Source organism: Sminthopsis crassicaudata, chromosome 3 (assembly GCF_048593235.1).
Source record: "Sminthopsis crassicaudata isolate SCR6 chromosome 3, ASM4859323v1, whole genome shotgun sequence".
NCBI lineage: Eukaryota > Metazoa > Chordata > Mammalia > Dasyuromorphia > Dasyuridae > Sminthopsis > Sminthopsis crassicaudata.
In genome coordinates, this window is record NC_133619.1 from 407,746,038 (window position 1) to 407,772,421 (window position 26,384).

At 33.6% G+C, this 26,384-nt stretch overlaps 1 protein-coding gene across 14 annotated transcripts in view; it reads left to right on the forward strand.

Annotated features, from left to right (window-relative positions):
• Window positions 1–26,384, forward strand: part of ANKRD44 (ankyrin repeat domain 44) — a 344,106-nt gene that overhangs the window by 242,173 nt on the left and 75,549 nt on the right. For 7 of the 14 annotated variants that reach the window (XM_074302785.1, XM_074302794.1, XM_074302788.1 and 4 more), the window contains exons 11-16: window positions 4–86; window positions 1,215–1,332; window positions 3,524–3,592; window positions 7,705–7,845; window positions 9,648–9,731; window positions 12,045–12,156. In XM_074302785.1, the coding sequence (XP_074158886.1) occupies window positions 4–86; window positions 1,215–1,332; window positions 3,524–3,592; window positions 7,705–7,845; window positions 9,648–9,731; window positions 12,045–12,156 (607 nt within the window). The remainder of the gene's footprint in view (window positions 1–3; window positions 87–1,214; window positions 1,333–3,523; window positions 3,593–7,704; window positions 7,846–9,647; window positions 9,732–12,044; window positions 12,157–26,384) is intronic. The other 7 variants (XM_074302786.1, XM_074302789.1, XM_074302797.1 and 4 more) reach the window with 3 other exon arrangements.

Consider the following 26,384-nt stretch of genomic DNA (forward strand, 5'->3'; position numbering starts at 1 on the left):
CAGATGCGGTATCCACAGCATGTTCCCCTTACATTTAGCAGCACTGAATGCTCACTCTGACTGCTGCAGGAAGTTGTTGTCTTCAGGTAGGTACATCCACTAGCCAGGATGAAGTTTAATTAATAGTTGGAGTCATGTGGCTTTAGTGGATGGTTGAAAACAATATCTGCCTGTGTTTCATGTCATCGGGCTGACTTGGTCCCAGGGTTATGTATAGCTTTCCTAACTGCATGTTGATTCATTCCCAGCAGCCCTTGGTACTGAAGCTCCTTTGAAAGCCTCTATTCTATCCATTACTGGGAGTTATAGTTTAGCATCATTTAGGTTTGGGTGATATAGGAACTTGATTGAATCATAAGAAGTAAACAAAATTTTAGGTTGTTTTAACATTGTATTCAAAAAAAAGAAAGAACCAAAATATCATTTTTCACATGGAGTCTGAATATCTTTGTAATGAATTTTTTCCCAATTTAGTTAAATCTCTTTCTTATGGGACTATTTCAAATTGAAAAATTCCTTTACAGGTTGGAAAAAATAGTCTTATAGTATTGTCTTATGTTATCTAATTTGTGGCAAGCTTCTTGTTTATCATGTTAGGGATCCTACATATTTTTTCTCTTCTTAAAACTAGAATTCATTTCCTATCTCCAAACCTATGTGCACAGTTTTCCCTGGGCTTCCAAAGCAAAAAGGGGCTGACATGATTACCAGACACACATTGTCTGTGAACTAATTGTTCAGACAACTCAGAAATTTATTTTTCATCTAGTCCATTACTTATAGCTCATCTTGCTTTCCCAGCTTTGGGCATGTGTAAAAATAGCCCCTGCATGAAGGCATGTTTTTTACACTTCCAATCAACCAGAAAGGTGGAAATTCACTTAAAAAAAAATCTCCCGATAGCATGTTAAGCTTCCTTCTTCGGATTCTCTGTTTTCTTCATGTCTTTGTCTGCCAATCTGCTGTCCTAGTTATCTCCAATCACTTTCATAAATTTCTACTGTGATTGAAAAATGGCGCTGTGGTGCATCCAGGGCTGAATGTGAAAATAAATTCTTCTTGACTTCATGCTTCTTCTTCTTATAGAATCGCCAAGCTTGAGCAGTTACTCTTCGTTTCCATGACAACCTCTTTGCTGACTACAATTGCTTGCACTCTGGTTTTTCTACTAACTGATTTTTCTGTCTCTGCAATGTTTCTTGTGGTTTAACTAGGACAAAAGTATAGCATAGTGTCCTTGTTTAGTAATGAGCACGTGCTGTCTGCAGGCTTTGAAATAGATACACCAGATAAATTTGGAAGAACCTGCCTTCATGCTGCTGCCGCAGGAGGGTGAGTAGTTGGTCATTTTGAATTGTTGGTTCCTGAATTAATTGCTGCTGAGTCGTAACTGGCAAATGGTTGTTTGTCAACTAAGGTTCTTTTTCTGCTTAAAGAATCTCAGTCATTTTAAAGAAAGACACATGTCTTGTTCCCTCAGATCACTTTTTTTTTTTCTCCAAAGAAATTATTTTTTTTTTTTTTTTTTTTTTTTTGAGGCTGGGGTTAAGTGGCTTGCCCAGGGTCATACAGCTAGGAAGTGTTAAATGTCTGAGATCAGATTTGAACTTGGGGCCCCTGAATTCAAGGCTGGTGCTCTATCCACTGCGCCACCTAGCTGCCTCCAAAGAAATTATTTTATGAAGTTTGAACAGAGACCAAGTTCACATATAAAGTTCACATCATCTTTTTTTTTTTTTTTTTTTAAGGAGTTTGTCTTCAATCTTGAAGAAAGATACATACACACACACAAATTAAAACATTCACATTTTTTTGGTTTTCCTCTTACTTTTCTGTCACTATCACCTATTTATTAGAAAGATAAGAATAAATAACTTCCCTTTCATTCCTAGCCATTCTTTTCCCCCTCACTTTCGAATACCATTTTAAGGCTTTTTTGTGTGTACTAACATAAAATGAATGTAGAAATGGCATAAGTAAAGAACACAAGCTCATAATACCCATAATTCTTTTGGTGAAACTATTGGGAATATTATTTATATGATGCCTTTTTCTTTTCTATTCTAGGCATCTGAATGCAATTTCAGTCAATAAACTAATGATATTAAAAAAACACATTTACTAAAAATTTCTTTCATATTCACTAAAATTACTCTATTGAATAAGATGTTACTTTTTCCATTTTGTGGCCAATGTATAACTGATATGGCCCCAAAATACATTCTTAAATGTTTTTATTTTATCTGCTTCCCACTGTTAATGAGAATTATGTTGTACCAACTCAACACCATGACTAGCTTGGAAAGTGCTTGTATTTAATGCTTAAAAGGATACACTCTAACTTGAGTGTATAATGAAGCTTATCCTAAATTGAATTGAATTTATCTGATTACCATCAGTAATAAATCAAACTTTAAAAAACTCTGAGTTTAATAACTAGCATTTACTTAGTGCTTCATGATTTGCATTGCATTTTATGTTATATCCTTTGATCATCATACAACCCTCTGAGGTAGGTATTATTATTATTATTCCCATTTTACATGTAAAATATGAGGCTGAGATAGGGTTAGTGGCTTATCCAGAGTCAGTAAGCTCATTATAGAAATGAGATTTGAACTCTGGTCTTCCTGACTCCAAGCTCAGCATACTTCTCTACTATACTACTCAGTAGATTGAAAATAATGATTTGGTTAGTTTATGATAATTAATATAGAACAATAACGAATAGTTTGCTTTCCTATAGACCTGCTATTTTAAAACAGACTTGTATAAAAAGTGTTTGTAGTCAGTTTTGAATTTGTGACTGAAATACCTATTAGCATTAGTATTGGTTGCTTAACCTACTATAGGAAAATACACTCCAATGAGCTTCTTTCTGTTTGCCTACTAAACATGATTTATTGCTTCTGTGAATGACAAAGGAGCTTTAGAAGATTACTTTGCTTCATTACATCATTTTCAGCCATGGTTCTTGCACATTTATTTACCTAGATTACAAAGACAGGGAAATGCAGCTGTTTTATTTTCCATTAAGGGATGTCTGGGCTGAAAATGGTTATCGTGGCAAACTCATTCAGTTGTGATAAAAAGTAATACTCATCCACTTTGGCTCATTGTTTAAGGGTGACATGAAATTATTGTAGATTTAAGTGCCTAAATCCCATTTTTGATATTAAATGATCATTTAATAAACTGTGTTTTTTTAATGTCTTTGGATAAATAATGAAGTATCATTAAAAGATTTGGCTATGTAATAATCATTAAGGATAAATTAAAATAATATTCATGGAATTGGAGCTGCTTAATTAGGGTGTTGATTTTATTGATCTAAGGAACTTTTTTTCAAGAAGATTGGAGAAACTTTAGCTGTGTCAGAGATGAAGTTATTATAACCTGTTTACTTTTATCAGTAGAATTTAAGCCAAAAGTTACAGTGGAGTAGTTAGCTTTAGCTCAGTAAACATAGAAGGGAACACAGTTCACCTTTATTTTCTTAATGATTTGTTTCCTATCTTTCCAGTAATGTGGAATGTATAAAACTCTTGCAGAGCAGTGGAGCAGATTTCAGTAAGAAGGATAAATGTGGGAGGTAAGTAATCAGGGAACCTTACGTCAGGGTTGTATAAATAAGGAGGGGTCTGGAGAGGAGATGGTGGGATGAATTGGAATTTCCATCTGGAAATCTTAACACTGAATTTCAAATGAGAAACTGTGGAACAACTTGGGAAGATCGCTATCCCTAAAAGAAAGATCCTCCTTCAAATGAAATTTCAAAGAGGCAGGTGCAATTAACATAAAAAGTCAAATGCACATTTTTGAATCCTGTATAAAAATAAGTTATTTCTCTTCCTTTTTCTCCTTCATACTCCCATGTAAACATATTTTAATCTTTCTGTTGAGACTATGCCTGTATAAGCTTGGATTTCTGTCTAGAATATACACTCTCCCCAAACATAGTGCTTGGTTGGTCATAATAGCTGGAAACATCTTTACATTATTTGTATTGTAAGCAAGGGAGATGCTAGGATAAATTCTTGTACACATGCTTTAAAACACCAGGCATTTGATGGGCCTATAGGTTACCATTGGCATATATCTATCTTTAGCTATACTAATGTGGAGTACTGAAATTCTAGTTATACAAATGGATTTTTTCCAATCTTCTACTAGTCTTCAATATCACCATGATACTGAGGATTAGTAAGTTTACTTGATACCAGAGGCATATTTGTTTTTATGGTATTTATCAGTTCTCTCTTTTGACTCAGAATTAGTCAATAAAAACAACAAAGTGTTATAATCAGTAAATTGTTCTAACATAGAGAAATATTAAAGCCAGTAATTATAATGGATACAAACTTTAAAAATGAAAGAACATCCTTTTTTTTTTTTTATGACCAAGATACAAAGTACAAAAACTAATCTAGTTTTATGTCATTCTGCTCCTCTTAGAGAATTATTTTCCATGGGGGGATAATGTTCATTTTTAAGAAGTGCTTTTTTTCCTGTTGATGATTGAAAATGGCCTTTTATTCTATAACTTCAAAAGATCCAGGGGAGAGGATAAGGACTACACCTGTAATTTCATTGAAATACAGAAGACAGAAACTCTCTTCCAATTTAGGTCACCACTTTCTCTAGCACTTAGAGTCTTAGAATTACCTAATACACCAAGACATTAAGTGATCTGTCTGGGCTCACACAGGTAGGCTGTGTCAACAGCAGGAGCTGAATTCTGATCGTCCTGACTTTCTATAAATGGGCTTGGCATGGGGAGAAAAGCACAGAATAATAGAGCATTAAATGTAAAGAGGATTTTGGAAATGATAAATTCTATTGGTTACATTTTGCAAAGGAAGAAGTTGTCTTGTCCAACATCAATTAATCTGTAGGAAAACCAGGAATTAATTAGAGATCTGCTACTTTCCAGCCCACTCTAATCTTCATTTTATTCTGCAGTCTTCTTCCTCATCTCTTAATTGTCTCCTCAGTGACTTTATGGAAAATCTTTTGTGGGTTTTAGAAATTTCAAAAGTTTCTATAGCCTTGAAAAATTCAGTTTTTTCCAACAGAGGTTGATTTTTAATTCTAGCAAAGTTACATTTCCCTTCTTTAGAGGAGGAAATAAAGGAATTAATATCTTGGTTTTTAAAAATTTGGGTTGCAGTTTTTTTTCTTTTAATAATCATGTTATCACATCTGTGTCATGTTTTTGTGGAAGTTAAATTATTCTCTCCCTTGGCAGATTAATGACCTCTGATGTTGGTAAACATGGGAAGTTCTGATTCAAATTTCATAGTCTTAGAAAAAAAATTTACAAGCAGATAACAGACTTAGGAACTTCAGATGTAGGGTTCTTCTAATGTTATTACTATGAAATGCCCGCTTATTAGAAATATTTTATGGACAACATAAAATGTATCAAAATTTCTATAATTGCCTGCTAAAATTTTTTGTTGTTCCTTTACTTTATGAGAACCTTGAAAGTATATAGGAGGGGGCAGCTAGGTGATGCAGTGGATAGAGCACCAGCCTTGAATTCAGGAGGACCCAAGTTCAAATCTGGTCTCAGACACTTAACACTTCCTAGCTGTGTGACCCTGGGCAAGTCACTTAACCCCAGCCTCAGGGAAAAAAAAAAGAAAGAAAGTATATAAAATGTTCTTTGCAACCATCAGTTACAAGGCAAAACTCAGTTTATTCAATGGGAATACTTGGAGGAAAGTATCCCCTTTTCTATAGCTGTAGTCTTTGAGCTAATGCTTAGAGAGTGATGGCCAATTAAATGGCCCATCAACATATTAAAAGATAATTAATAAATTGTTCTATCATAGAAAATATTAAAATTAGTAATTATAATGTGTTATGTGCTAGGTGCAACAGACATACGATAATTATAGTGCTAGACTGGAGGGACCTTTAATCTATGCAGAAAATTAGCACATGAATATAAGTAACAAATACAAAGGACTGTACATGTTACATAGGTAAAAAGTGCTATAGGATTTTAAAGGAAGAAGAAAATACTTCAGTACAGGGTGATTAGGGAACGCTTCATAGAAGTAACATTTGAGCAGGGCCTTAAAGAATGGATAGGTTTTCAACAGGTGCAAGGGAAAGTCTAAGTTGAGAAAACAACAGGAACAATTTGCAGAGGTCAGAAAGCCCCTGAAAGTGTTCAGAAAATGGGAATGGTCTGCCTTGGCCAAAACACAAAGTACAAATAAAAGAAAAGATGAATCCTGAACAATAAGACCAGACTTGAATAGTAGACTAAGGAATTTGTTCTTTATTCAGCAGGAGTCATTGATTTCTGAGCTGAAAGAAGATGTATTTGTCTACGTGTATGTAAAACATAATCAGAAATATACCTTAAGAAGATCATCCATGCTTCTCACCACTTCTAACCAAGGGGTAGAGAGTAAAGGAAGGAAAGACTAGTTAAGAGGAAATTGTGATAATTCATGTACAAAGTAATAAGGGCTTGAAATGGAGTACTGACAATTAGGATAGAAGAAAAGGGGATTAGTGCAAGGTAATATAGACTTACTGAGACATTTTCTGTCTTTGTCTTAGAATTATAGACTTTAGAGCTAAAAGAGACCTTTGAGATCATCTAATCAATCACTACTTAATCTGGTCCAGACTTATGACTTCATTAGCATAAGGAATCCCCATAAAGGAATTTCTTTTTGGCATTGCACATCAACAATAGTTTTTAGATTATGGTCTTATAGAGCTGCCCCATGATAACTCAGTGACCTGGCTATACAGCTGGTATGTTTCATAGGGAAGATTTGAACTCGGTCTTCCTGACTCCATAGAAGGCTCTCTGCTCTCAGCCCTTCAACAAACACACAGACATAATATTTTCAAAGCAGTTTTCACACATTAGCTTCCTTGTGCCTCAAAACAAACCTGCATATATGTGCCTCCCTGTGAAAATGCATGCTATAGATATGATTATTCCCCTTTTACAGATGAAGTAAAGGAAAGTTTGGTGACTTGCTCATGGTCTGTGTATGACAGAGGTGAGATAGGAGTTTAGATATCTGACTCCAAGCCCATTGCTCAGTCCATTGTTATACCATAGTGCTTTAAATTAATTAATTAATTTTTGAATGTATCATGTTATAATAATTATTATATTTATATGTACATATAATAACTATAATAATTAATAAAAATAAAAGTTAAATTTAATTAAATTTTTAAAAATTCTTAAAGGAATTCGGAGATGTTAAGTTGATTTGCCTTCCACAGGGCTGGATTGAAAGCCCTGGTCCTCTGACTGGGACCTCATCCTATGCTGAAAAGGCTCACTTACTCACTAGGCAAAAAAATGGGATAGCCCCCTTCCTACCATCCAATGGAATCATTGTTGTTGTAAAATCGTTTTAGTCACATCTGATTTTTCATGACTCCATATAGGGTTTTCTTCACAAAGATACTGAAGTGGTTTGCTATTTCGTTCTCTGGTGGACTAAGACAAACAGAATAAAGTGACTGGCCCAGGGCCACATAGTGAATATGTGAGGTGATTTGAATCCAGGTCTTCCCATGAGCCATCTAGCTGCCTCCTATGAAAGCCTGATGTTTGTCAAGCAGTTGACAACCCTCCCTGGGAATTGTTAATGTGAGCAAACCTTGGCAAATTTTTTAAGACTTATGTCTGAAGTAACAAAATTGTTTATTTTGCAGGACGCCTTTGCACTATGCAGCTGCAAATTGTCATTTCCACTGTATTGAGACATTAGTGAACACCGGGGCCAACATTAACGAGACAGATGACTGGGGACGAACACCTTTACACTATGCTGCAGCTTCAGACATGGATAGAAAGTAAAAAAATTTTTAAAAGCTCATATATGTTTCCTCTTGGGGATGGGGAAAGGGTTTGTCAAGATTCTTTTCTCTCTTTTGCCTTCTTAAAGAAAACCTACTAATGAAGGAAGAAATTCCTTCTCTTATTCAGAGTAGTTTGTATTGCTTTGTTTTTGACCTTCATTGCCCCTAGATACCCATATATTCCACTGCCTTTCCATTTGACTGTCCTATGTCACCACACAATTTCTTCCTTCTCTTCTCCATTCCTTGCTTTGAAATGCCATGTGGGTTTCTATTCATGAAAATCTGGTATGTTTTGGCCTATATTTCAGGTTTATTGTTATCCCTCTCTAAATGCTTCATTTCCCATTAAATTTATATTTGTTCATATACTTGCCACCCATCAGAAATATTCATCTGTCTGTAATCTTAGCAGCCTTTAAACAGCGCTATCAGTATTGAGAAACAAGGTGTTATTGATGTTAACCTTGGATGTGAATGCCATTTCCAGAGCCATATGGAAGGTTAGAGAGAAAATTGATTGTTAGAGATAGACATGTTGTTAGGACTCTGTAGGACTAGAAATGGAAATTAGACATAAGGTAATTCAATGCACTAAATAAATGGTGGGTGAAAGGGGTGAATAGCCAGTGCTATAATTTTAATGGCCCTCAGGAATAGTGGTTTATTTTGGGATATATATTTAGTGCCCCCATTCAAAAAACTATTTATGCTGTAGCATTCTGGTTTTTCCCTTGTCCCTAGGTGATGGGTGTGAACTCTAGGTTGTTACTATCCCCACCAATCCCTCCTGGGGATTATATCCACATAATGTTGCCATGTTGGGGCATGGCACTGTCTGCAGTCATTCAGATCACAAAGTCATTCGGATGTTGGTCTTTGTTCAGCCCTTTGGAGGAAACAATAGTTAAGGGCTTAATATGTCAGACACTATGGACACAAAGAAAGGCAGAAATAGTCCTCAAGTTAAAGAGGCTCATATTTTGGCATGGGAGATAGCTTAAAAGTTGTACATAATAGATTTGCAGTTTCATGTGCAATCTCTTTTTAAAAATTGTACTCTGTTATGGAAATGCTTATTTTAATTCCTAAATTAAAAATGAGATAAAATCAAAACAACTATTCCCATATAAGATAAATATAAATGAGAGGTAATATCATAGGGAAGACTTCACAACAGAGGGATAGGTATGGGGGAGGGAAAGAAGAGGAATTAGGAAAGACTTTTTTGAGAAGGTAGGATTTTGGCTTAGATTTTTAAGGAAACCAAGAGATAGAGACAAGGAGAGAATGAATTCTAGGCCTGGATGACAGCCAGTAAAAATACTGGCACATTAAAAATAAAGCAGCACAGAAACTACCTTATGATAGATTGTTAGTAGCCTTTTAGGTTTTACCTGAAGAATATTGGTTTGACCCCATCTCCTCATGAATGAGACACTGAACAGGTAAGGGGTCAGGAGAGAATCAGGGAAAGTCAAAGATGGAAGCCCTGTTGCCCAAGAGTTTAGATTGTATGGGAAGGACATGGCCTATGACTGTCATGTTAACTCACAGACTTTTGAATGCTTTGAAGATTGTGCTGTTCCTAGAGAGAATCCTTTGGAGACGGGGGACTTGCTGATTCTCTTACCTAAGAGGCCTTTCCACAAATCAGGAAAGCCCAATGGCGCTTTCTTTGCTTGCTTCTTAAATATTTGGGTGGAGAGGGAGAGGGAAGGGCAAACCATGCCCTGAACCACTGACTACTTTGCCATTTTGAACATGAGTTGCATTTTTCTATCCCTTGTGCTAAGAAGAAAGAACATTTTGGGGAACACTCATGAAAATGCAGAAGACCTTGAAAGAGCCAGTGAGCTAAAGGAAAAAGAAGCTGCCTCGTAAGTGTTTTCTTAATGTCTGCCCATATCTGATTCTGATCTTCCTTCTATTGGGGTGGATGGTATATGAGAACTCTGAATTCAGCTCTGAGACTGACCCATCCTAATTTATGCTGGCCCAGCTAACTCCCTGCCTGTACAATAGCTCTGTGGAAGTAATTTGGGGCCCTTGCTTCAGGATAAAACAATATTCTCTTAATGCATCTTTAAATAATTCTGTTTTTAGACTTCAACTTCTGCATGTATGTAATGCACCAATGATTTTACCAGGAGAGAGAGAGTGAGACTTGTATTCAATAAGGAACATTCAATTAGTGAAAATAAAGATGTAATTTTTTTCCTACCTAAATTTGGAAACCCCATTAAAATCCATTTACAGAACACCAGGCCCTAGGTTAACCTTGATCTTTACACAGGAATCTTATTTCATTACCTACAGAATCAAATTTGGTTCATAAGGTGGGTTCATTTTGGCCTCTGTCTGTGGCAACTTAGCTCAAAAAATATCTCACATTTCCAGAGGGAGCATTATAGTAAGGTTCCGATACATATTTTAATTTGTTCACAGATGTATTACATTTAGGTCCCAATTAGTGTGAATAATGAATCTCCTTAAGTGATGGCATATATTTAAATTTGTATTGTTCAAAGTTATAATTATGTAAAATATGGTCATTGGTTCCAGTTCAATGGAAATAAGCAGAGAGAATTTCCACTTTAGGGAATTTATTACTAATAAATCGGGACCTAGATATTTACAAGATACATGATATGTATTTGATTTTCATAAGTAATTTAACCACAAATTTTCTGTCATTTTGCTATAAATTGATGCAATTTCATTTGTATTTTTGTGATTTATCAATTTTACCTTTTGTCAAAATTTATGCAAATAATTATATGAATTTTCAAAGAAGCCATGGACATTTTATGTTGACTTGTCATATGAATATGGGAAGACATAATACCATTTATTTCTAGAGTTTAAAAAAAAACTATTTGGCTTCATAGGCAAAAAAATTACAATCCAATATAATTTCTTTGACACAAATAATGTAATTGTAGAATTGAACACATTCTGTAATGGTCATCCAGTCACTCTGCATTCCGAAAAGATTTTATCATTTCAAACAGATGGGCAGTCATCCTAGTTGAAGCTTTTCAGGGAAAGCAATTTAATCTCCTTTTTCGATAATCTGTTCCCTTGTTTAGAGCTCTATATAGGGGATTTTTCAAATCAAACCTAAAGGCTAGTGGTACACTTTAAGTCCATTTCTTCACATTTGGTGGTTAGTATAATAACTCTTCATTGTTCTTGAAGAATGTTCATTCTCTTTCTTAAGCTTTTAGTATATTGTCTGGGCTAAAATACCTGCCTTCTTTTTATCTATCTTCATGATGCCTATTTACCAAGCTTTTAACCATCACTTAAAGTCTACTTGGAAAATAAGATTTAAAACAAAAACAAAACCATTTGGAAGAGGAGTATGGTTATTGAAATAACTGGACCACTTTTATTTCTTATGCTTTGGGACATGGGTTTCTTCAAATTGCAATCTCATGATTTTGAGAACAGAGAGGTTAAATTACACTGAGATGGACAGAACTATAATTTCTCCTCATGGAAACTCCTTGTTACCAAAATATGCTCTAAAATTTAGAATGACAGAAGCAAGATGAAGTAATAAGCTTCTGAAAAGCCTAAAAATGATGCATGAAAGGTTCTTTGTTAGTCTAAAGCATAAAGTGTCAATAATAAGAATTTTAATTTTAGGGCTTCTTAGAAGCCTGTGAAATTATCAATAATTTTTTTTGGAAATGTGGAAATATGTATAGAAGAGTTGCACATGTTTAACATATATTGAATTACATGCTGTTTAGGAGAGGAGATGGGGAGAAAGGAGGGAGGAGGTGGGAGATAAGAAGGGAGAAAAATTGAAAACACAAAAGTGTTTTGCACAAAACAAGTTTTGCAAAAGTGAATGTTGAAAACTATCTTTGCTTTTATTTTGAAAATACTCTTGCCTCCTTGTGTTTCAAATTTTTCTCCCTCGTCCCCTCCACCCTCTCTCTTAGACAGCAAGTAATCTACTATATGTTAACATGTGCAATTCTTTTACATATTTCCACATTTATCCTTTGCATATATTTTGAAAATAAATCATTATTTGATTTAAAAAAATTTTATCAGGGAGTAAAAGTGGTGATGTCATTCCTTATGACTTTGGTGACGAGATTGTAAATGGATTTTCTTTGATAATGTCTTTACAAACAAAAATAAGCTAAAAGATGCCTTATCGTGTCTATTTACAGATGCCTGGAATTTTTACTTCAAAATGATGCAAACCCATCAATTCGGGACAAGGAAGGTTACAACACTGTGCATTATGCTGCAGCCTATGGCCACCGGCAATGTTTGGAATTGGTGAGTATCTTTTTGCCATCTTGAAATACTGAAACACTAATGATTGCCCAGGAACAAAAATTGTCTTTACTCAAGTGATCTCTGGAAAGTTTTACTAAGATCTAAGTCCTCCAAAATGGATGCCTTCCAACCTCTCCTGAAGGATTCTTCTGAATTCATTCTTTCTTGTTTCCATCTCTCCCCTCTTTCTTCTCCCAGCTACCTTAGTCATTTCTTTTATCTCTTTCTTGTATCTCTGCCATACATATTTTCCTTTTATCTACAAACATTAAGTATTTATTTTCCTGAAATATTCTTTCCATAGATTCTGATAACTTCTTTGAATTACTACCATATCTCTTGCTTTTTTACTGAAAAATTTCTTTTAAATTTTTTCATTTATTTATTTATATCAAAGGCTCACTTTTTTAGATTTTGAGTTTCAGTTCTCTCCCTTCCCTACTCATTGAAGAAGGTAAGGAATATGGCATCAATTATGCATCTGAAGTCATGTAAAACATATTTCCTTATTAGGCATGCTTCAAAAAAACCCAAAAAGGCAAAGATTAAGTGAAAAAAAAAAAAAAAAAAAAGCTTCAGTCTGCCCTCAGAGTTCATCAGTTCTTACTCTGCAGATGGATAGTATTTTTCCTCATTATTTTGGTGATTATAACAAACTTCTTAAGAGATTAGTCTATACTTGTTTCCTTTACTTTCTCATTCAGCTTTTACTGAAACAGTGCTCTCAAGAAGATGCTGGTGACATCCTAACTACCAAACCTGGTGGCCTTTTTTTAGACTTCCTTTCTGACCTCTTATTGCCTTTGACCCTATTGCCTGATCAGAACCTTCATCTTTACTTCTTTTCTTCTTTCTTTCTTTCTTGGCTTCAATATTACTGGATTCTCTTAGTTCGCTTCTGTCATCTCTGATCTTACATATGCAAAGGTACTGTGTGATCTTATATCTCCTTCTTGGCTCTTCTTACTTCTATTCCTTAAATGTTGACATACTTCCATCTCTTCTGTCTCTCTGCTCTTTTGTCATGAATCTTTCCATATTTATGGTTTTAAATGTCTCCATCCACTTACTGTGCAAATCAGTATCTCTAGTCCCAACTTCACTCCTCAACTCTAGGTTTAAATTTCACATTTCCATTGCAGGATATACCACTTAAGCTATTGTGATAGTCTTTTTCTAAAAATAAATTTTATTGTTATCTTTTATTTTCATATAACCTATATATCCACCAGATCCTTCACTCCTTGTCATAGTCTTGACTGGCCTTACTGCCATCCTTCAAAGTCCATGTGAACATACCTACTCAGTGTTGCCAGATTAATTTTTACTAAAGTATACTAATAATAGATTTTGTGAAATCTCCTTCTTCCACTGAAATTTTAATGGTTTCTTCATTGCCTACCAAATAAAGTCAAAATTTCTTGGGTTGGCATTCAAAGGCCTCCACCACTTGATCTGAATATACTTTTCTAGGCTTATCTTGCACTATTTTTTTTTCACACACTCAACTCTAGCTAAATGGTACCTCACTCCAATTCCTGATCAGTCCCTAAGTCTTCTTATACCTCTATTCCTTTGCTTATGCCTTTTCCTTCTAGTGGAATATTCTTAATAGTTCTCATAGTTCTTGCCTATACAACTTTTACTAATCCTTTTACTGCTAGATTAAATGCCATCTCCACTCTCCTTCTGGTACCTGGTACCTACCTCTCACTGCATCCTCTCATTCTACTTTGAATTATAACTATTTGTATACATTCCTTGCTCTTTTTTCAATAATAAGCTTAGTGTGGATATTAAGAATGAGGAAACATCAGTAGGCTTATGGGAATCTCAGAATATCACTAAGATTCTCTGATATGAAATTAGTAAGTAGCTGCTTGAGTTTCTGTCATTCAAGAGTACTATTTAGATGTTTGTCCTTGTTCAATCTCATTCCTTATAACAACTGTATTTAGAAACATTCAATATCTGAAAACTACTGCTTTTTGCCTAAGAAATTCTATCAGTCAGTCAACGAGGATTAATTAGGTCCTGAGTATGAGTGAGGGACATGGCATCATTTTTGATTAGGTAATGTGAGATTCATTTTCTTGTTTTACTCAGGTTTGGGTTTTTTTTTTTTTTTTAATAATAATTTTCAGAATCATTACACTTGATATAAAAGAAAATATTTGAATTTAATCAGTTTCACAATCTTTTGGAGACTTGGTGAAGAATACAGCTACCTTCTTTCTTTCTTTCTTTTTTAATATGTAAGTTGGAATAATCAAATAATCCCTAAGCCTTTTTTCTATTATCCAGGCCAATTAATAGTTTTTTCCCCCTGTAGCTTAAAGCTTGTCAGCTCAATTTAAATGGTACTTACTGAAGAGCTATTGTGGGGAAAATGCCTAATTTAACCAACCTGTCCTCTTAAAGGTCATATTCTTTAGGGTTAAGAAACATGATCATTCATATTCCATTCATTTGATTTTTTTTTTGTTCACTATTACCATTTATGAAGAATCCCAAGTCTTCTTTATTGTACTTTATATGGATGTCAGTACCTATCTGCACTGAATTTGAAAGTGACACTACTATTTATTATTTATTTCCTCATTTACTTCCACAGAAACTTTATGGGAAAGAGGAAAATATCAGAGATTTTTTGAAAATTTTCATCTACCTCTTGTAATTAGGTTCATTTCTAGATGAAGTCTGAAATTTTGAATATCAAACCTTACTTCCTAAAATTTGACTACTTGGTCAAGAATCAGGGCAGATTTTGGCTAATAATAATTATTATTATTTGGTGTAATGTCGTTAGCAGATGTAAGAGTTAGCATAGGAAAAACAAATGATAGAATTTGTTGCTGATTTTAAGGAAATTAGCCCATGCAACTGTATTCCAAAGTATGTTAAGGGGTAAATGTAATTTTCCAATATATTCACAAAGTGTTTTTTATTTAAAAGTCAATTTTTACCTAAATGCTTCATCATTGTATTTTCAATAGAATAATTACATTGTTAAATACTATTATTTTAATAACATGTGGCATTTAAGGGTAGGGGTTTTTAAGTTATGGTCCAGACAATAGCTTTGAATCTCACAGCCTCATAATTTTTAAGAATAATTAGTCAATAATCCCTTTTAAAATATCTAAGTAGTACACTATTGCTTTTATTCTTAAGGTGTAGGCATTTATATGACATTTCTCTAATCCAATAAAAAGGCTTTCTGTTAACACCAGAGTTTCACAAGTCCTGCCTGATGATGAAATTATCCTTCTGATTAGATCAACACTTGACAACCCTGTCTTGTATTTTAGAAAGAGATGGCTATTTATGGCAATTATAAGGCCCAGAAAAAAATGTGTAGGGAGATCTTATGATCTTATTCTAAACTGCCAATTAAAAAGGGCCTATTTGTCTACCTACAAAGGAGCCTGAACTGTGGGCATTTTGAAAGGGAAAAAAAAAAGGTTTTTTTCTTCATTATTCTTCATTTCATCTTTTTTTACATTTTTTTCATTATTCTTCATTTAATCTTTCTTCCTATTTTCTTCATATTCTTCATTACATATTAGCTATTTAAAACAAAGAACAGAGAGGCTTAGATCAAAGTGAGGAGTTTTTATTTATTTTCTTTAGTTCAAAAGCAGCATTTATTGGGGATGAAATATTTTCTAAACTCCTTTGTGAGCACAATTTCCCCTAAATAGCATGATTGACTATGCAAGGCATTTTTGGATAAGGGACAACTATACTACTTGATCACATATCTGTCCTTAGAGAAAAAAAAGAGAGGAAAAGAGTTTCCACTAGGATAGCTCTAAGAGTTTTGACCCTTGGAAACTGTATTGGGATCTAAAAACAAGGTTGGTACAACTGTGAAATTTGTCTTTTGAATCTCCATATTTTTCTCACCATTTATTTATACCTCTGTACCATGAATTACAATAACAATATGCATGTGATTAAATGTATCATATTGATTTTTTGTATGTTTTATTTAATTATATACCAAATTCTGTACACATAAACTTCGTGTTCATATTTTGCTAATCTCAAAATTATGGTTATCTGTTCAATTTTAGTTATTCAGAGGAAGTAATTTATATATTCAGCATTTTTGCTACATCAAAAATTAGATATTTTTCACATTCAACATCAAAAAACATATGTAGATAGAGAGACTTGACTAATAAGCCCACTTTGAAAATAATATTAAATTTGAGAAGAAGGAAGTGCTTGAAAGAGAATAGATTTTATTCTTTCACATTCCACCATCATCCCTTTTCAATGTCTGTTAGAGTTGTTAGGTAAGTAGAGAGAAACAGTTCAGGAAATGAATCCCTAACTGGAATTTGTATATGGAGTATGTGTGTGCATATGTGTATGTGTGTAAATTTATACATGACATTAGTTAAATGACAATGAATATAAAGGTACTTATGCCATGTTATTGAAATGAAACAAATAGGAGTGCCATAACAGTTGCACCAATAACTGAGATCAAAAACATTTTAAAATGTTTATCTTTCTAAATAGTTCTATCTTTAGCTGATTTCCTCTATTTATATTTCCTTTCCCATCCCATTATCATATTTCTTCTTCTATCAGTAAGACAAGGGAATTAGAGAGATTATTCCTATATTCATTGTGACTTTTTTTGATATTCCCTGGATAAAAGCAATGTTTTTATGTGTGGACTTTCTCTAAACTCTGGGTTCCTAACAACCAAGAAATGTTGGTTCTGAATAACTACATGAAATGTTAAATGCTGTATTTGTCTTAGAGTGGAAGTTTTGGAATCCTTACTGATGTCTCTGAATAATAGTATATACTTATGTTCATTAGACTTAATTACATAGGCATCTCCTAGCAAATAAATAAAACAAATAGGATACTTGGTTAGCTAGATGAGGTAACAATCAAGTCAGAGCTCAGGAATGAAGGAGTTCTCTAAAGGAGGAGATAGGGAGATGTTGATAGTATATCAGTACATACAGTATATGGCTGCCTGCTTATGATAACCTCTGAAAGGGTTTTTCTTCATTGACAAAGTTTTTAGGTCCTTAGCATTGCAGAAATATGGCCCTTAAAAGTTTTAAAGAATCTCAATATATTATCACCCAAGCCAGAATTGAATTGAAATCAGCATGTTTAATCACCATTTTCTGGGAAAAGAAGGAAATCATTTAGAAGGGGTATTGGAGAAGACAGTGGGTATTCTCTCTTTGGAGATCTTCAGGCCAAGGCTAGATGACCATTTGTGTGGGATGTTCTCTTCTTGTGTAAAATGGAGGGCATTGAACTTGGTTTCTAAAGTCTCTTCTAATTCTTTGTCTATAATCCTGTGATTGTTGGTCTGGTATAGTGTGGACTAGGTATCTTCTGAAGTTCCTTTTTACTCTAAGAACTACTATCATTCTGAAATTCCCAAAGTAATTTTCACTCTCTAGAATCCATTGTTTTATATCTAGGATATACATCTTGCAAAAATCTTTCAATACACAATGATTCTCAAAAATAGCATGTCTTCTTCTCCCTTGCTAATTTTTTTTTCAACATGTATGGGAACATGAAGGTCTATAGAGACTTTGAAGATAGATTGGAGAGTTTATGGACATTATTATTCATTTTTATGGAGGGAGTATAATCTCAGATTATTTATTTATTTATGTTTTTATTTAATAATTAATCCATTTATTTATTTATTTTTGCTGAGGCAACTGGGGTTAAGCGACTTGCCCAGGATCACACAGCTAGGAAGTATTAAGTGTCTGAGGCTGGATTTTAATTCAAGTCTTCCTGATTTCAGGGCTTATGCTCTATCCATTGTGCCATCTAACTGCCCCTTATAAGCCCAGATATTTTTTACCATAATTTTGAAGTCATTACATATTTGTTTGATAGTCAAATGTTTGATCATTTATTTAATAGTTAAATAAAGCATCTATTAAGCACTTACTATGTGCCAAGAACAGTATAAAGAAATATGAAAACAAGAAAAAGTAACAGTCTTTGCCTTCCATGAACTTCTATTTTAGTGGAGAAAGAAAATACATAAAATCAAACTGGAAGTGTGGTAGTATGGTGGAGAAATGGTCAGAAAGCATTTAGAATATAAAATATGTGTTTTTTTTTTTTTTTTTTTTTTTCCCTGTAGTCAAGTCACTTTTACTTTTGCTTAAGCTGATATTAAGTTATCTCCACTCACATAGCCACCACCCTAGGGAACTTGCCTTGTCCAAGTACACATTAATAATGAAAAGAGGCAGTCAAGAGACCAGATGACAACAGGAAAACCCTAGATTAAAATTCTAGATTATTAATGTCTATGAATAAACCATTGTGTACACAGTCCACATATGAATAAAATAAAAGTTTGCTGTAATTCTGACTGAATGCTTAATTCTTTGATCCTTATTTTAACTAGCCCAGCTCTTTAACAGGGTCATTTAACTCAACATATGCCACCATCTTTGAACAAATGCTGGTTTACACTAATATATGGGATACTGGATTTATAAGCGGAATTTTTTTTAAAGGTGACTTCTTTATAATTAAGTGAAATGTTTCTTGTACCTTGAAAGTCTTCTACAACTTTGAAAGAAATGATTCTTTAGAGCCAGTTCTGTATCTAGCAAAACTCCATTAAGTATTTCACAGATGGAATTACTCATGGACTGCACATCCAATTATTTATAAACTGTAATTCATTTTGAGGGACTACCTATTACAGTTGAAAGAGCCCTGCCCTTGTATTCAGGAAATAACTGGGTCCTAATCCTGACTAAGGCATTTACACAGCATACAGCCCTGAATGGACATCCACCTCACTTATCCTCTCAGAGCCTCTACAAAATGAGGATAATAATATTTGTCCTAAGTTTATAGGATTGTTGCCAGCAATGTACAGTGTAAAGCATAATGTATAAGTGAGAGCATCTCCTGCCCTCTCAGGAGCAAGGAGATACTCCAGAGTTATAGGTATTGCCATTAAAACAATCAGTGTCTCTCCTAGTGATAGTAAGAAAAAAAAAATCTTCCCAGATAGTTTTTTTTGGGGGTTTGGAGGGGTTTTTTTGTGTGTTTTTTTAAGCAGTAGTTTGTATTATCATATTATAGTAGTCTTTGGGATTTTTTTTTCAGAATCTCATAGTTTCTATGACCTTGGATTCTAATTCAAACACTACTTATTAAGTGCCTCCTATTATGCCAAGAACTTGAAGGAAAGATTAAAAATTTAAGGAAAACAGAGTATCTGCCTTCATGGAATTTATAGTGAATTTGAGCAGTTATCTCTGACATGAGGGCCATAGCTTCCAAAGAGGCAATGATTTGACCTCAAGAGCTGTATGATAAACTAGGCAGAGGTAAGGAAGGTAGGTCACATTTCATCATCTCAACAATAGGCAAACATGGGGTTTGTCTCTACTATTCTATCATCATTTTCATCATCATCATCATCACGACTTTCATTTGTATAGCACTTTAAAATTTTCAAAGAGTTTGAAAAAATATCTATTTTTTTCTAACAACAACCCCAAGAGATAAACTATCTCCATTTTACAGACAAAGAAACTGTGGCAAACAGATTAAGTTACGTGCTCAGTTACAAAACTAATAAATGCCCAAGACCAGATTTGAATTCAGGTTTTCTTTACTTCAGGTCTAGACTTCTATCTATTATTCTTCCTACCTGTCTCTTTTTCCAGAACACTTTCATGGCTAGACATTTTCTTTCTTCTTCCTACCATTTTTTTCTCTCTCTGGGAAGGATACTTATGATCTGTTGTAGTGTAATGTAGAGCGAGATGTCTACATTTCTTCAGGTGACTGAACTTTTAAAATCACCTTTCCCTATGAAAGATTTTACCAAGGACCCTTTGTAGATAGGATAATGTATTATAAATACAAAATAATCTGTGTAAGTATCATTACCCTTCTAGATTATAAATTCCGCAAAGACAAAGATTGTTTTATCTAAACTATCTTCTTCTCCACAACTTGGTGTACTGTGCGTTCTGTGTATACTTGGTACTTGAATTTGCTTGAAGGAGCAAAATGAAAATTAGAGGCTTCAAAATGGCAACTAGAGTTGAAAGAATCAAGGGAATTGTCACCACCAGATAAGTCACCAATCTCTTGCATAAAGAACAAAAAGTTAGAAAGATTCCTAACTTTTGCTTCCCATTAGTTATCACTAGGTCAATTTAGACTCTGACCAGTAATCAGAACTCCTTACCTTTAAAAAAGGCATTCTAAGAACAAAAGTTTTCCTAAATGAATCTCTAAGATAGTAGAAGAATACCACTTACTAAGACTTGCCAGATATTATATCCAGAAGGAAGAAGGAGAAATAATCATAATAGATCTTGGAAAAGGCATGCTGATAAATAATTAGGATTTATCTACTGTTAAAAAAACAATAAACAATTCCACAGGTATAAACATGGATAAAAATATTGGAGTAAATACCAAAAACCATTCAGCTATTAAAGAAATAGTTTTCTTCATATTTAAACATGAGACATTTGGGAAGTAGGGAGAAAATTATAGATAGATAGATAGAGAGATATAGATATAGATATATATAGTAGCTTTTTTCTACAAGAAAATTGTAACATTTCCCCTAAGGTTTATGCAACAGAGTAATATATTCATACCCTCAAACAAAAAGGAAACATGTTTTAAATCCTCCTTAAGCCTCCAATGATCTGCACTGCCATGTTTTTCAACCAGCTGACATACTTGCCCCTATTCAGGAGAATGAAGAGACCCATCTGTCCCACTGGCAGACAGTCATGTCAATCAGAGTTGGCCTAACTCCACCTTTTAGAACTTAAAAGCCAATTGGCCATCAAGACGGTGAATGAAACATTGTCGTCAAGTTTTGAATGTGCTCTGAAACCATAGCTTAGTCTTCCGGCATTTATTGAGGTTGCTTTTCACCTGAAACCTTGAATTTGTCTCTTATTTCCTGCTTTTTACCCTTTTTATTCATTCAACTTTCCACCTATTTGCCATGATTTATGGACTTAGAAGAATTACCTTATTTGTTAATATCCCAAACTATTCATCTCTTATGATTTGAGGTTTTCAACATAGACGGGGGAGTCACCCCTGGCTTTTCATTAGCTCTTTTATGAGAAAGTATAACATTTCACAACTTTAATATTATATGAATCTTCTTTGTAGTCAATTTCCATTGCACCAAACTAGTTTTAATCTTATTATTATAGAATGGATGTATATTTTTCTGTTGAACCAACCTCTTGTCCTGCCCTGGGATGGATGCTAATCCTCTAATTCTTGATATAAAGTATATAACACATTCCATTTTTTGCAAAAAATATAGGGCCACACCCTTGACCCCTATGGCCCACTTAGGCCTAGATATACCCTTATCCTAGAGATTGCTTGAGTTGCCAGCCAGTTAGACATACCCAAACTAAGATAATTCATACAGAATATTTCTAATATAAAGTATATTATAATTTTTTTTATTTTCTGAAATATATGTGCAAATAAATTTTTAAAAAAACTTTAAGGAAAATAATCAAATAGTATTTATTGGCTCCTCTAATGGTCCCAAAGCTTTGCAAGAAGCATAGTATATCAAAGATAAGTCTGAATGATTGCTTCAAGGTGTTCCTTTTTTCCATTTCATTTTATTTTTATTATATTTTAAAATTTATTGCACTAAATACAAAGAAAAAATAGAACAGAAAAAAGACAGAAGAGGAAAATAAAACAAAATAAAACAGAACATTGTCATGTGTCCAGCAGAGAAGATTCAAAATGTATAACAAAATTTCATTTCAAGAAAGCATATGTAATAACAGAAGAAATTATATTCATGAGTGTCTATCTTTTTATGCTTCCTTGTAAGTGATTCCTTTATTCTTCCCTGCATACTGTTTTAACTTTATTTTTTTTCTTCTTTCATCCCCTTTGCCTCCACCAAACAGGCTACAGTTAAGCATGGATATATATTATATATGCATATATAGATATATATATATACATATACATACACACCTATCTACAGACCCACATGCATAGAAATATATATCTATATAATATTTAAATAGAGCTATATGCATACATACCTACTAATATCTAGATACATACATATATAAATATATATATACACACATATGCCCATATGCAAACATGCATCTAAAACAATATTAATATGGCTGATATACAATGTAGAGTTCTCTCTTGATTTAATCTTTAAGTTTTACTTTGTCTGAAATCAATGATTACTAGCTCTACTTTTTTTTCCTAAAAATTCTACTCCTGATTTTTCTTGTAGTGTTTGTCTATATCTCTTATTTCCCATCTCTACTAACTCTTCTACTCTTTTAATTTACCTTGCTATTACTTAACTTCCCCCCAACTCATATCCCTTATGGAATAATTGTACCTTGGCAAGTTCTTGCAGTTAGAGGTTTGGTACTCAGTTTTTTAGCTCCAATTGGTACAAATTGACTTTAGGTAGGTAGAGGGGAGGGGTGCATTCAAACCAAATTCATAAACTATCAAGTGATATATAAATATAAACATATGTATATATATACATATATATACATATGTTTATATTTATATTCTTTTACAGTGAAAAATATAACTATGTAGTCAACCAGGTTTGTTTGGTCACTTGGTCATTGCCTTATTTTCCTAGTAGAACCTATTTGGAAAGCCAAATTAAAATAAGGATTATAAAGTCAGAGTAAGAGTAGTTAAATTATCTCAAGGAATATTGCTTTCATGTTCTGATTATCTGGTATACTTTGGAAACATTAAAAGAAAACTTAGAACTATAAAGAAACTTTAGATCTTTCCCTAGTCTTTAGATGCTATAAGTCATGAGGCTTGAATACATTTCTATAAAATCCCCTACAAATGGTCATCCAGTGTAGGCTTGAGTATCTGCAACAATTGGGAGCTAACTAACTTATTTAGATAGCCTATTTCACTTCTGGGTAGTTCTAGTATTAGGTAGATCTTCTTATATTGGGCCCTAATCTGCTTCCATGTACATTCTTCTTGTTAGACTTGGTTTTGTCCAATCTGTTGCCTGGGGTCAAGAAAAATATGTACAATTCTTCTTATATTTGAAAAGGTAGTGAGCTTGGCCTTGCTTCCTGGCAAGAGTTTAGAATTTATAATTAAAGGCATACAAAAAGGAAAGAATGCATCATTACAGGGAGCCAACATGGTTATACCAAAAACAGATCAAGAAATTCCTTATAGATAGAATTTTTCAGAATCACACAAATAAAAATATTAAATTATTAGGGATTTTCTTGAGAGCTATAATTTTTCATTGACTTGAGCTATTACTACACCCTTTTTGGTCAGAATTATTAGAATGGTAAATCTGGGATAAATATGATTTACTGAAGTATTTCACAAAGCCTCTTGTGGAAATGATGGTAAGATGTGGGTTAGCCAAGAATATTATAAGAAAGATACAAAGCCTATTGTTTTGATGCAGTGGTGTGCTGGTAAATGGTTAATAACCAGCCCTCTGGAAGAAAAAGTATATACAACACACTTAAGTTTAATCTCTGCTATTAACATTTTCTTCATTCAACAAAATAATGCATCAGGTCCTGATTTGTTGCACATTTTCCAATTTCTGAGGTGTTATCATTCATAATGAAAATTTAGCAATTAGCTCTCACAAACCTGTCCAAGTTAGCTTTAGCATATTCTTGTGATGTTAGTTTGGAAGGAGTTTGTTAATGCTCTTTAGTTTAGTTCCATGCTTTTAATATAATATCATACAATTGTGTTTTGTCAATGCCTATATTTAATCAAGACATTGGGACCATGTTTATGAAATTTATAGATTACAAATAGGTAGGAGAGCTAGGAACACATTGGTTTACCCAAAGTCCAAAAACTTTTTTGGCAGCTTAGAGTGTTGTGACATATCTAAGGGGGTAAAATTTTTAAAAGGTAAATTTAACTTCTTACCTTTGGTTAAAAACCATTCAACTTCACAAGTATAAGATGGAAAAGTTGTGTCTAGAAAACAATCCACTTGAAAAAATCCTAAGGATTTTAGTGAACTGCAAGTTCATTACGTATCAAAGTGCTGGGACTCTACCAAAGTTAATTAAATGTCAGGTTGCATTAAGAGAGGCGATGTCCAAGTGTTGATAATCCTGATGTACTCTGTCTTGGTAAGAACACATTTATAAGATTGAATTCAGCTATTTTAGGAAGGACATTGATAAAGAAGAAGGTAAGGCTGGTAAAGGACTTTAAGATCATACCATATGACAACTGGCTGGGGATGGGTCAACCTGGAGAAAAACATGCAAATGGTAGAGGGAGTGGAATTCATGAGAGCTTCCTTTAAGTATCCGAAGGCTCCTCATGTGCATGAAAGATTATATTTGTTCTGGTTGGTGCCAGAAGTTCAGAATTAGAAATAATGGGTTGAAAATACAAAAACTCAAATTTAAACTTAATGTAAGGATATTTTAACAATTATGCTATCCCAATCATGCTTTATTTAGAGGCCAAGAAAGAGATCTAGAAGATGTAGACTATTTTTTCCTATAATAGAAGGTTCTGGCAAAACTTGGATGTCCAGTTGTCCTGTATATTATGGACAAGATGGTCCCTGAGATTCTGAGATTCTTTTAAATCATTCTGGTTATATGATCCCTACACAAATGAGTATCATAAAGCCAAGGGAACATAGATTTAGCATTGGAAGGGCCCTTGGAGATCCAAATTCAACCTCCTGATTCCAGAGAAGATAAAATCACTTACCCAGGATCACATCATAAGTCTCTGAGTCAGAAGTCAAATTCTAGTCTTCTTCATACTAAGTTTATCACCCTTTCTACCACTGACCTTTCATTTAACTTGAAATTTGATAGATGCCAACAATTTTTCAATTAAACTGCCCAGATTTCAGAATATTTCTATTAGTTTAACTAATGGAAATGTCCCCTGCACATTGTCAGAGAACCATTTAAGCATTCTGGTTCTCCAACTCTCTTTTTCCTTTAATCCATGTTATTATGTCCATCTGACTTTATAGCATCTTGAGACAGGAGCATAGACTTGCTAGAATTACAGGTCATCTTATCTAAGCTACAATTTAGGGTGGCTGCCCTCTAACATGATATAGAGGTGCACCTAAAACTGATAAGTAAGTTATCTCCTAATCATAGTGCATTGGTTGAGTTATAGGCAATGCTATATAACATGTGCAAATCCTTGTTGATTTAGAGTGATCTAATGTTGGCCCCAGATTTCTGGGTCCATCTCATAATTTATGATAACAGTCCCCTTTCTACCTTGTACACACAAAATGCAATATGTATACTAATTTGTATTTGTATAGCATTGAACTTCCCAGGCACCCTGTAATTAAAGAGAAAAATGTTAATTTTCTTTTTTTAAAAGATGAGACTAAGATCTAATTTGTTAAATGGTTTGCCCAGCAAATAGTTGTTGAATGTAGGACAGGGACTCCTGACTTCTAGCCTTGTGTTCTGTCTTCTTTCATTACAACAGAGTATATAGAACCTTGGGCAAATGACTTCACTTCCCTAAAGTTCACTTTCTTTGGTTGTAAAATAAAGCATTTGGACTAAACCAGTGATTCTCATTGGCAATGATAATTCAGCGGATTCAGTACTAAAAATTGTTCAATGGTACCTTAAGCAGTAAATAATTTTCACTTTATTCTTGTTTTAATTAAAAATTCAAAAATCAGTTGGGATGTGGAATTCAATTTATGACTATGTCAAATGTTACAAACCTTTGTTCAAATATTAAAAGTCCAACGCTGAAATCAAATTTATATATAATGATGTTAAATGCCTTCCAATTTATAATTTATTTCATTAAAATGGTATTTATATTCAACAAAATTTGTAAAAATAGATAAATGTAATCTGAAGTCTTATAAACAATAGTGAGCATGAGGAATAGATTATTTCTTTAAATTGTTTAGAGAATATCCCACAAAAGTTATCATAATTATTTTATAATTGAGAGTTTTATAACATTATATTTAAGGTTTTCATAATTATAAGTAGATAAAGTAGATAATTTGGAACTTTGGAGAGCAGAAGTTATCATTGTAGTTATTATAAGCACTCCTATGAAAGAGATTAGAGAGGTCTGCAGGGAGTAGGAGGAATGAAAGTTGTTGGTTAATTTCCAGAATCACCCATATGTTATTTTTTTCAAGGTAG